The sequence below is a fragment of the Castor canadensis genome, chromosome 1 (assembly GCF_047511655.1).
Source record: "Castor canadensis chromosome 1, mCasCan1.hap1v2, whole genome shotgun sequence".
NCBI classification, from domain to species: domain Eukaryota; kingdom Metazoa; phylum Chordata; class Mammalia; order Rodentia; family Castoridae; genus Castor; species Castor canadensis.
The window spans coordinates 185,090,499-185,103,322 of NC_133386.1; the positions used below are offsets into that span (position 1 = coordinate 185,090,499).

Sequence of the window (12,824 nt, forward strand, 5' to 3'; positions counted from 1 at the left end):
GGTGAGTACTAAGCTCACCCCAGAGATCTGCATAAATAATGCCTCCAGCAACAGCAGGCTGATGGCAGTGGGTGGGCAAGCCACAGTTGCAGATACCATTCTCAGAACTGTCTCCGGACTTTTTTTATTTTACTCTTTTTCTCCCTACCTTTGATGAGAGAACAACTGAATTACACCTGCATGCTGAAACTGTATTGCATTTGAACTTGGGACATTTGGTGGGGTATTTTTGTGTGTGTGTGTAGTTTTGTTCTACTTTATGCATCCCCTTTGATGAGACAACTACAGAACAATATCTGAGGCACCATCTCCAGGATTGGAGACTGAGATGGACACCCAAATTATTAAGACTGAAACTTCATTGCATTTGAACTTGGAGGTTTTTGGTTTTTATTTAATTTTCTATTTTTCATTTTATTTAATTTTATTTTCACATATAGATATTTCTTTAATTTATTTATTTTTTATTTTTATTCTTATCTTTACATTTTTTATTTTTATTTTCAATCCTCTCTCTTTCTCTCTAATGCCTGTTCAGCTTACTGTCAATTACTACACTAACACTCTCTGTTTATAAATTTGAAAGTTTTTTGTCTAATTCCTTGTTCCATTTTCTCCTTCTTGTCTGTTTATTTGTTTTTCCCTTTTCTTTAACTTCTTGCTTTCTATCTCCACTCACCCTTCTATTCTATATATTACCATTGTTATTATTACAAGCTAGAAAATACTTAATTGCACACAGTACAGGGACAGTAACAACACCAAAGACAATGATGGGAAGAGAGAAAGAACAGGGAAACCAGTTTCCCCCCAGCAAAAAATTAGTACAGGACCCAGAGGGGAATGAAGAAAACAGATACTCAGATCCAGACTGCAAAAAAATGAATATAACCTATGCCAAAGGACCCACTGAAGACCACAAGAATAATTTAAAAGAAGACATACTACAGGTATACAATGAGAATTTTATAGAGATGATACAGGATAGGGTCAACCAAAATGTACAGGAGACACTCAAGAAATTCGAAGACAACAAAAATAGAGAATTTGAAAAAGCAAAAGAAGAAATAAAGGAAACCATAGAAGCACTGTATAAACACCAAAGTGAAACAGAGAACACGATGAATAAACAGATAAATGAACTCAGGACAAAAATAGACAACATTAAAGAGGAAACCACCCAGTTTATGGAAAACCTCAGAAAAAAGAACGAAACAGAACTGCAAAACAAAATGGAAGGCCAATCCAGCAGAATAGAACAAACAGAAGACAGAATCTCAGAACTTGAAGATGAAATGGTAATTAAAGGAAAAACCAAAGAACTATTAATTAAACAACTCAAGACCTGTGAAAAGAAAATGCAAGAACTCACCAACTCCATCAAAAGACCAAACTTGAGAATCATGGGCATCGAAGAAGAAGAGGTGCAAGCAAAGGGAATGCATAATATATTCAACAAAATAATAATGGAAAATTTCCTAAATCTAGAGAAAGATATTCCCATACAGATGCAAGAGGCCTCAAGGACACCAAACAGACCAGATCAAAATAGAACTACTCCACGACATATCATCATTAAAACAACAAGTTCAGAAATTAAGGAAAGAATATTGAAGGCTGTAAGAAAGAAAAAATAAGTAACATACAAAGGTAAACCCATCAAAATCACAGCAGACTTCTCAACAGAAACATTAAAAGCAAGAAGAGTTTGGGGTGAGATATTCTGGGCCCTGAATGAAAATAACTTCAGCCCCAGGATACTCTACTCAGCAAAACTATCATTTAAAATAGATGGAGCAATAAAAGTCTTCCATGATAAGCAGAAACTAAAACAATATGAGACCACAAAGCCACCACTACAAAAGATTCTTCAAGGGATTCTGCACACAGAAAGTGAAACCCAATTTAACCATGAAAAGACAGGCAGCACCAAACCACAGGAAAAGAAAAAGCAAGACAGTAGAGAGTAACATCAAGTTAGGTACACACAATCAAACCTTCAAACAAGTAAGACAACTAAATGACAGGAATCACCACATACCTATCAGTACTAATGCTTAATGTTAATGGACTAAGTTCACCCATCAAAAGGCACAGCTTGACGAAATGGATTAAAAAGGAAGATGCAACAATTTGTTGCTTACAGGAGACCCATCTCACCGACAGAAATAAGCATAGGCTTAGGATGAAAGGCTGGAAGATTTACCAAGCCAATGGCCCCCCAAAACAGGCAGGAGTAGCAATACTTATCTCTGGCAAATTAGACATCAAACCTACATTGATCAAATGAGATAAAGAAGGACATTCCATACTAATAAAAGGTGAAATAGACCAAAAGGAAATAATAATTATCAACCTGTATGCACCCAATGTCAATGCACCCAATTTCATCAAACATACCCTGAAAGACCTAAAAGCATATATCAACACCAACACAGTGGTTGTGGGAGACTTTAACACCCCATTATCATCAATAGATAGGTCATCCAAACAAAAAAATCAATAAAGAAATCCAAGATGTAAAATATGCAATAGATCTAATGGACCTAGTTGATGTCTATAGAGCATTTCATCCAACCTCTACACAATATACATTCTTCTCAGCAGCCCATGGAACCTACTCCAAAATAGATCATATCCTAGGGCACAAGGCAAGTCTCAGCAAATATAAGAAAATAGAAATTATACCGTTCATACTATCTGATCACAATGCAGTAAAAGTAGAACTCAACAACAAAAGTAAAGACAAAAAACATGCAAACAGCTGGAAACTAAATAATTCATTACTTAATGAAGAATGGATCATTGATGAAATAAAAGAGGAAATTAAAAACTTCCTGAAAGTCAATGAAAATGAAAACACAACCTACCAGCACATATGGGACACAGCTAAGGCAGTCCTGAGAGGAAAGTTTATAGCCATGAGTGCATATATTAAAAAGATTGAAAATCCCAAATCAATGACCTAATGATACATCTCAAACTCCTAGAAAAACAAGAACAAGCAAATCCCAAAACAAATAGAAGGAGAGAAATAATAAAAATAAGAGCTGAAATCAACGAAATAGAAACCAAAAAAAAAAAAAACAAAATACAAAGAATTAATGAAACAAAAAGTTGGTTCTTTGAAAAAATAAACAAGATCGATAGACCCCTGGCAAACCTGACTAAAATGAGGAGAGAAGAAACCCAAATTAGTAGAATCAGGAATGCAAAAGGGGACATAACAACAAACACCATGAAAGTCCAGGAAATCATCAGAGACTACTTTGAGAACCTATATTCAAATAAATTTGAAAATCTTAAAGAAATTGACAGATTTCTAGATACATATGATCATCCAAAACTGAACCAAGAGGAAATTAATCACCTGAATAGATCTATAACACAAAATGAAATTGAAGCAGCAATCAAGAGTCTCCCCAAAAAGAAAAGTCCAGGACCTGATGGATTCTCTGCTGAATTCTATCAGACCTTTAAAGAAGAACTGATACCAACCCTCCGTAAACTGTTCCACGAAATAGAAAGGGAAGGAAAACTGCCAAACACATTTTATGAAGCCAGTATTACACTTATCCCAAAACCAGGCAAATACACCTCCAAAAAGGAGAACCATAGGCCAATCTCCTTAATGAACATTGATGCAAAAATCCTCAACAAAATAATGGCAAACCGAATTCAGCAACACATCAAAAAGATTATTCACCATGACCAAGTAGGCTTCATCCCAGGGATGCAGGGGTGGTTCAACATACGAAAATCAATAAATGCAATAAACCACATTAACAGAAGCAAAGACAAAAACCACTTGATCATCTCAATAGATGCAGAAAAAGCCTTTGATAAGATCCAACATCATTTCATGATAAAAGCTCTAAGAAAACTAGGAATAGAAGGAAAGTTCCTCAACATTATAAAAGCTATCTATGACAAACTTACAGCCAGCATTATACTTAACGGAGAAAAATTAAAACCATTCCCTCTAAAATCAGGAACCAGACAAGGATGCCCACTATCTCCACTCCTATTCAACATACTACTGGAATTCCTAGCCAGAGCAATTAGGCAAGAAGAAGGAATAAAAGGAATACAAATAGGTAAAGAAACTGTCAAAATATCCCTATTTGCAGACGACATGATCCTATACCTTAAAGACCCAAAAAACTCTACTCAGAAGCTTCTAGACATCATCAATAGCTAGAGCAAGGAAGCAGGATATAAAATCAACATAGAAAATTCATTAGCATTTCTATACACTAACAATGAGCAAATGGAAAAAGAATGTATGAAAACAATTCCATTTACAATAGCCTCAAACAAAATCAAATACCTAGGTGTAAACCTAACAAAAGATGTGAAAGACCTCTACAAGGAAAACTATACACTTCTGAAGAAAGAGATTGAAGAAGACTATAGAAAGTGGACAAATGTCCCATGCTCATGGATTGGTAGAGTCAACATAGTAAAAATGTCGATACTCCCCAAAGTAATCTACATGTTTAATGCAATTCCAATCAAAATTCCAATGACATTCATTAAAGAGATTGAAAAATCTACTGTTAAATTTATATGGAAACACAAGAGGCCATGAATAACTAAGGCAATACTCAGTCAAAAGAACAATGCAGGAGGCATCACAATACCTGACTTCAAACTATATTACAAAGCAATAACAATAAAAACAGCATGGTACTGGCACAAAAACAGACATGAAGACCAGTGGAACAGAATAGAGGATCCAGATATGAAGCCACACAACTATAAGCAACTTATCTTTGACAAAGGAGCTAAAAATATATGATGGAGAAATAGCAGCCTCTTCAACAAAAACTGCTGGGAAAACTGGTTAGCAGTCTGCAAAAAACTGAAACTAGATCCATGTATATCACCCTATACCAAGATTAACTCAAAATGGATCAAGGATCTTAATATCAGACCCCAAACTCTTAAGTTGATACAAGAAAGAGTAGGAAATACTCTGGAGTTAGTAGGTATAGGTAAGAACTTTCTCAATGAAACCCCAGCAGCACAGCAACTAAGAGATAGCATACATAAATGGGACCTCATAAAACTAAAAAGCTTCTGTTCATCAAAAGAAATGGTCTCTGAACTGAAGAGAACACCCACAGAGTGGGAGAAAATATTTGCCAACTATACATCAGACAAAGGACTGATAACCAGAATATACAGGGAACTTAAAAAACTAAATTCTCCCAAAACTAATGAACCAATAAAAAATGGGCACGTGAACTAAACAGAACTTTCTCAAAAGAAGAAATACAAATGGCCAGAAAACATGAAAAAATGCTTACCATCTCTAGCAATAAAGGAAATGCAAATTAAAACCACACTAAGATTCCACCTCACCCCTGTTAGAATAGCCATCATCAGCAACACCACCACCAACAGGTGTTGGCGAGGATGCGGGGAAAAAGGAACCCTCTTACACTGTTGGTGGGAATGTAGACTAGTACAACCACTCTGGAAAAAAATTTGGAGGCTACTTAAAAAGCTGGACATCGATCTACCATTTGATCCAGCAATACCACTCTTGGGGATATACCCAAAAGACTGTTACTCCAGAGGACCTGCACATCCATGTTTATTGCGGCACTATTCACAATAGCCAAGTTATGGAAACAGCCAAGATGCCCCAGCACTGATGAATGGATTAAGAAAATGTGGTATCTATACACAATGGAATTTTATGCAGCCATGAAGAAGAACGAAATGTTATCATTCGCTGGTAAATGGATGGAATTAGAGAACATCATTCTGAGTGAGGTTAGCCAGGCTCAAAAAACCAAAAATCGTATGTTCTCCCTCATATGTGGACATTAGATCAAGGGCAAACACAACAAGGGGATTGGACTTTGAGCACATGATAAATGAAGAGCACACAAGGGAGGGGTGAGGATAGGTAAGACACCTAAAAAACTAGCTAGCATTTGTTGCCCTTAACGCAGAGAAACTAAAGCAGATACCTTAAAGCAACTGAGGCCAATAGGAAAAGGGGAACAGGTACTAGAGAAAAGGTTAGATGAAAAAGAATTAACCTAGAAGGTAACACCCACGCACAGGAAATCAATGTGAGTCAATGCCCTGTATAGCTATCCTTATCTCAACCAGCAAAAACCCTTGTTCCTTCCTATTATTGCTTATACTCTCTCTACAACAAAATTAGAGATAAGGGCAAAATAGTTTCTGCTGGGTATTGAGGTGGGGAGAGGGAGGGGGCGGAGTGGGTGGTAAGGGAGGGGGTGGGGGCAGGGGGGAGAAATGAACCAAGCCTTGTATGCACATATGAATAATAAAAGAAAAATGAAAAAAAAGAAAGAAAATGTAGAATTTATACACAGTGGAATTTTACTCAGGAAGAAGAATGAAATTGTATCATTTGCAAATAAATGGATGGAACTGGAGAATATCTTCTTGAGTGAGGTTGGCCAGGCTCAGGAGACTAAAAATTGTATGTTCTCCCTCATATGCGGACTTTAGAACTAGGGCAGATACAGCAAATATTGTTGGACTTGGGTCCCATGCTGTGGACAGAGCACATACAGGAGGAATGGGGATAGGTAGGAAACCCAAAACTTGAAAGTGTTTGATGTTCCTACTGCAGAGGAGCTAATGAAGTAACCTTAAGATGACAGAGGTCAATATGGGAAGGTGACCTGGAAGTAGTGAAGAGGTCAGGTAGAGATGAATCAATTCAGACTGTTAGACACTTGTTCACTGAGGCAATGGTAGGAATCTCTCTGTATAGCTATCCTTACTTCAGCTAGCAAAAATGCTTTGTCTTTTTTATTATTGCTTATGTCTACTCTTCAACAAAATTGGAGAAAGGGGCAGAACAGGTTCTGCCTGGAAGTGAGAGGGGTGGGGTGGATAGGGGGTGTCAGGAGGGAGAAATAGCCCAAACAATGTATGCATATATGAATAAATGAATAAATGCACAAAAATAAATAAAGCGAGGCAGAAGGGTGTTTTCCTAGTGCTCTTGCTCTGAAGCCTCTAATAAAGATTTGCTGTCTCTTCTCTTGCTGTTGGTACCAGGAAAAAAACATTAGTATATGCTAATTAAAAAGAATGTAATCTCAGAACAGTTGGGTGGAACAAAGATTGTTTACCCATATAATTTGCTTTATAGCACTGGGGAGTGGACTCAGGTCCTTATGCAATCTCCCTCTTGAGCTATGACACCAGGAGTTTAATTCTTACTTTGCTTTTGAGATAGGGTCTTTCTAAATTTGCCAGTGTTTGTCTTGATTTTGTAATCCTCTTGTTTCCACCGCCAAAGTAGTTGGGATTATAAAATATGCCAGTATGACCTCATTGACCACCTCATTTTGTCCATCTAGTGTATCTCAATTACACATCTTGTAATGATGTCTTAAGAACCCATTTTTGATAGCAAGCAGTCTGGGAATCCATGCGAGAGACAGATTTAATTGAATAACAGTTTGTTATTTCTTCAAACTGTATCTTGAAAACACTGTGAAAAATGAATATTAACCAATTTTCTTTTCTTTTGTTACTATTGAAATTAAGTTTGATGATAAATCTTCAAAAGCTATTTCAAGTGAGTAAATAGAAAAAAAAAGAACGTTACTTTGAACACTGGTTGCCTACCATAAACTATAATTCTAACTAATCTGGAAGCAGAGATTAGGATATTAATGTTCAAGGCCAGCCTGAGCAATTAATTGGCAAACCCTATCCAGAAAAATACCCAACCCAAAATAGGGCTGGCAGAGTGGCTCAAGTGGTTGAGTGAGTGTGTAACCAACACGAGACTTGAGTTTGAATCCAAATATGAATTTCATTTTTTGATATCATTAAGGCTATAAGAAGAATTTTGAGTTCTGATCTACAGACCAAGATCAATGCCCAATATTTCATATATTTCCCAAAGTTCAAAATTTATAAAGTGATAACACAAAATTTATACTGATGCAGTCTGATTCTAGAACTCAATTTTCTTTTTGTGATACTGGGCATTAAACCCAGGACTTTGCCTTATGCTAAGCAAGAGCTCTGCCGCTGAGGACTCTCAGCCCTAGAACTCAAACTCTTAATCACTGTACTTAACCACCTAACTTTACAAGGACAGGTCATGATCACTGCCTTCAAAGGCCCTTATAGGAATGCGACTCAAATTATTAAAAAAGCACCTGCACAACCATGTTTATTGCAGGACTATTTACAATAACCAAGCTAGGGAAACAGCCAAGCTGCCTCACAACTAAGGAATAGATCAAGAAAAGTGTGTTATTTATACACAATGGAATTTTATTTAGCCACAAAGAAGAATGAAATTTTGTCATTAGCAAGTAAATGGATGGAGCTAGAGAACATAATCTTAAGCCAGGCTCAGAAGGCCAAAATTTGCATGTGCTCCCTCATATGTGATTACAGACCCCAAACAAATGCAGTAATATTATTGGACGTGGGTCACACACGAAGGGAAAAACGTGCAAAGCAGAAATAAAGAGAAAAAAGGAAACCTAACAGTTGAATCTGGTTGATGTGCCATGGGTTGAGGAGCAAATAAAATAATCTTAAATTGGCAGAGACCACTATGGAAAGGGGACCAGGAAGTAGTGAAGAGATATGGGAGAGATGACCCAATGTGCATTGCAATACACAAATGCAAGTGCAATGCTAGGAATCTCTCTGTATAGCTATCTTTATAGCTAGCAAAACGCTATGTCTTTCTTATGTTTCTTATGTTTTCTCTTCAACAAAATCAGAGAAGAAGAGGTGGAACAGGAGGTGGGGGTGGGGTGGAGGTAGCCTAAACAATGTATGCACATGAGTAAATGTAAAAATGATAAAAAAATTAAAGTGCCTTATGTTTAGGCTTTGAAAAGTTTAAGTAATAATATAGCATCCGACTTTTGAAAAAACCTAGATTAAATCTTTATTCCACTAGTTTACAGCAAAACAACAAAAAAGACTTTAGTTTATATCTCTAATTTTAGAATTTTCAACAGGAAAATTTCAGTTTCAAAGAAATGCCTAACTCTGTACTATTTAATGAAGACGCCAATATGATTTCAAAAAGACACTGGACACACTAGAATCTACTTGTTCCTAAAATCTAAGGATCATTAGAATTCATAATTTCTTTTTCTAGATCAATCATATTTGAGGGTTTTGGTCACTCCAAAATTATATTTTGGATGGATATATTGAAACTTATTTTTAAAAGGCAATTGTACTTCATTTTCCCAGTTTTATGTCGACTACAAGTACTTTTAAAATTCACAAGCCCTTACATTTTTCTATTCCTAATTAGCTTGTTATTCTATTACACAGTCTTAATTTATTTCCTGATATTTTGTCTTATTTATTTTATTCTATGTTTCCTGCTTCTATTTTTCCTCTGAAGTGCAAAGTAACATAAAAGCCTTACTGGATCTCCATGTGTGTTTGTGCTGCATAGGAGAAGATTAGACAAATGTCTAATGGTTGATGTTTCTATTGCCTATTAAGTGTATGGTTCTTCTCATGCCTAACACCTCAACAATGGGACATCAATGTGAAGAACATGGTTCATTGTGTCCCAGAAAGTCAAAATAAATGAAACTACCAAACAGTGTTATTTTACTGAATTTGCTCAAAAACTGTTTTGAAAGGATAAATGGCTGGAATTTGTCCTATTCTCCAATTCATTAATGAGAAAAATGGTTAAAAATGAAATGCAATGTACCAGAAATTGTGAAAGACAGCATCTACTTCAGTACACCGAAATCAATGAATCCCAAAAGCTCCCGATATAAGCCATAGGTTACATGTCTGAAGTGCAGTTATGAATTTGCACTATGAACTCTGGGCATATATTATTTTTTGGTAATTGTAACCTGTGAATCTACATAATCCTATTCATGAGAAAACACAAGTAGAGAGAGAAAGTGCCTTGCCCAGCAAGACTTGTTTTTCTCTTACCTGACTAAGTGCAATTGTCTGATTTTTTTTGAGTGTCTATAGTGATTACAACTGTATTTCACTGATATGAACAAACTTAAATATAATTGATCATATTTTATGTCAAACAAAATTCTACCATTTTTGTTCATTCCAGAATAAATTATATATAGGTGTTTAAAATTTTAATATAGTTTTTCAACATCTGTTGTTTTCTCATCCTTTCCGTTAGAGACCCCAAATTCTGTCATAATTGTTGTCCAATATGCTAATTACATAGATAAGTAAATATTTTAGGTAGTTGCAACAGTTTTCCTTGAAATCTCATAAGTCATATGGAAGTTATATTAATAGCCAAATTAAGCAAAAATCAAATAAGTTTAAAATATTGCAAGTGGATCCTCTGGTTCAAAACTATTTAATATTCAAATACGTGCTTGTGACAAAATGAATGATGCAGTCTTAATGCACTGATTTAGCTCCTTTGCCTTATAATTGAAAAGCACCAAGGTCAATATTTTATTGGAAATGCATTAAAGAAAAAATGGAAAACTTGTAACTTCACTATGTTTATGAATATTTAGCAATTTGGATAGTTGTGATTTCGTACATTACTTTCTTCTTATCAAACTAGTGTTTAAGACAGAATGTTGATATATCATTTATAGGGAATGGTGCCAGACTGGAACTATAAGGAAAAGATAGAGTCAAACTTCAAGTTTCAGGGAAGCTACCAGTTGATAACAAGAAGCACAGAAAAAGAGAAAGGGAATCAAATGCATTAGATGAGAGCCCAAAAGTTCAGTCAAGTTTATACCTCAGGAACTTCACAATTGGAAAGAAGAATCTGATGAAGAAAAATGATTGGCAAACATTTTTCAGAAATCAATTACACTCTACTTACCTATGACAAAAAAAACATGCCTTGGAATTCAGAGCATTGATAAATTAGAAAACTGACTCAGTAACTTGTATGTTGCAGTTTGATATACTTATGTATTCAAACATGATCATATTTTATATGTGTACTTATTCAGTCATGATTTTAATATGCCACAACTTTCTCATGGCATTTTTCACTTCTACATTTCTCAGTGTGTAAACAAGTGGGTTGAGAAAGGGTGTTCCAATTGTATAAAATACTGCTACCATCTTGTCAATGGGCAAAGTCGTTGGGGGTCGTGTATACATGAATATGCAGGGGCCAAGGAATAAAACAACTACAATAATGTGAGAAGTGCAAGTAGAGAGAGCTTTTTTCCTCCCTTCTGCACTATGGTTTTTCAATGAATGTAAGATTACAATGTATGAGATCATCAAAACCAAGAAACTACAGGAGCACAGTGCCCCACTGTTAGACACAAACAGCAGGTTCATCACATATGTGTCCATGCAGGCAAGTTTCAACATGGGCTGCAAATCACAGCAATAATGGTCAATCAAATTGGGTCCACAGAAGGGCAATCTCAAGAGGAGCATAATCTGTATAGTGCCATGTATAAAAGACCCTATCCAGGCAAAAAAAATCAAGTTGTTACAGACCTGTTGCCTCATGATGGTCAGGTAGTGCAAGGGCTTACTGATTGCCACATAGCGGTCAACAGCCATGAATACCAACACAAAAATCTCCAAGCTTCCAAATAAATGTAGTGCAAAGATTTGCATCATGCATTCATCATAGGAAATTATTTTCTTTGCAGAGAGTGCATCGACAATTACTCTTGGGGCTATGGATGTTGAAAAGCAGGTATCAGCAAAGGACAAATAAAATAAGAAATAGTACATGGGGCTCCCAAGTGTCTTGCTGGACTTGATAGTCACAATAATGAGCATATTCCCCACTACAATTCCTCCATAGAAAACAAAGAAGAAGAAAAATACTAATTTCTCCTTTAGAGGATCTTGTGTCAATCCTAGCAATACAAACTCAGTTACAGTGTTGTTTTGCTGCATCATTTCAGTTCATGTTAGAAAATGACAGGTTGGAAGAAATCTGCAAAGGAGAAAAAATATGAGAACGATAATAAATTTGGTGGTTGAATGTATATTCTCCATTATAAACTGTAACTTTCTAATGAGCAATCATTTACCATTGTCATTATTACCTGAAATCCAATTCATTATTTTTATAATACAATGTAAATAGCATATTAAAATAATGAAACTAAATGAACCTTCAAATAAAGAAAACATTAATTAAAGGATTTAGTATGAACCAACAACTCTGAGGTCTCTTTGTGCTTGGTTAGGCTAATCAAGAACCTATTAACATTTGGGTATCATGTTGAAAAAATTGAGGAAACTTTTCCATGATTTACCTCAATATGATTTCACATTATTTGAATTGGTAGTTGAATTATAATTTAATTGTGTGCTATTTTAAACATCCTAGTGATAATTGTTCTAGCATTTCTGCTTGCCTTCCATAATAGTACCTAGTTGTATACAAGGATGACAGATAGATAGATAGATGATAGATAGAGGATAGATAACACAAAAATGTTAAAAAGATTGAGAGATGGGTAAATGATTGATATATAAATAGACGATAGATAAGTAGGTAGATAGAGAAATAGAAATAATGAATATAAAATTTTAGCAGTGAAGAGTTTTTTTATTGAATAAATTTATTTTCTTTAAATTTACTGCTCAATTTTTTATGTTTTTGAGTCCTTCAAGAAGTTTTCATACAACATAAGGAGCGAATTGAGACTAGTAGGAAGGAATAAAGGGAGAACAATACATAAACCAGTACATCCCTCCATATTGAGGTTATGACCAAACACCAAGGATTTAGGAAATGATTTCTTGATTAATCAGTCACAACTGAAACTTTAATGGAGTTGTATCTATGTACATTCTTGAGTACTTCATATCCTAACTGCAAGTAAGGA

At 35.4% G+C, this 12,824-nt stretch overlaps 1 protein-coding gene across 1 annotated transcript; it reads right to left on the bottom strand.

Annotated features, from left to right (window-relative positions):
* Nucleotides 1-10,959: 10,959 nt before the first annotated feature.
* Nucleotides 10,960-11,883, bottom strand: LOC109702200 (olfactory receptor 4C11-like). Its single transcript, XM_074067845.1, has one exon. It carries the CDS (start codon nucleotides 11,881-11,883, stop codon nucleotides 10,960-10,962), a length of 924 nt encoding a protein of 307 aa, XP_073923946.1.
* Between the last annotated feature and the right edge of the window lie 941 nt (nucleotides 11,884-12,824).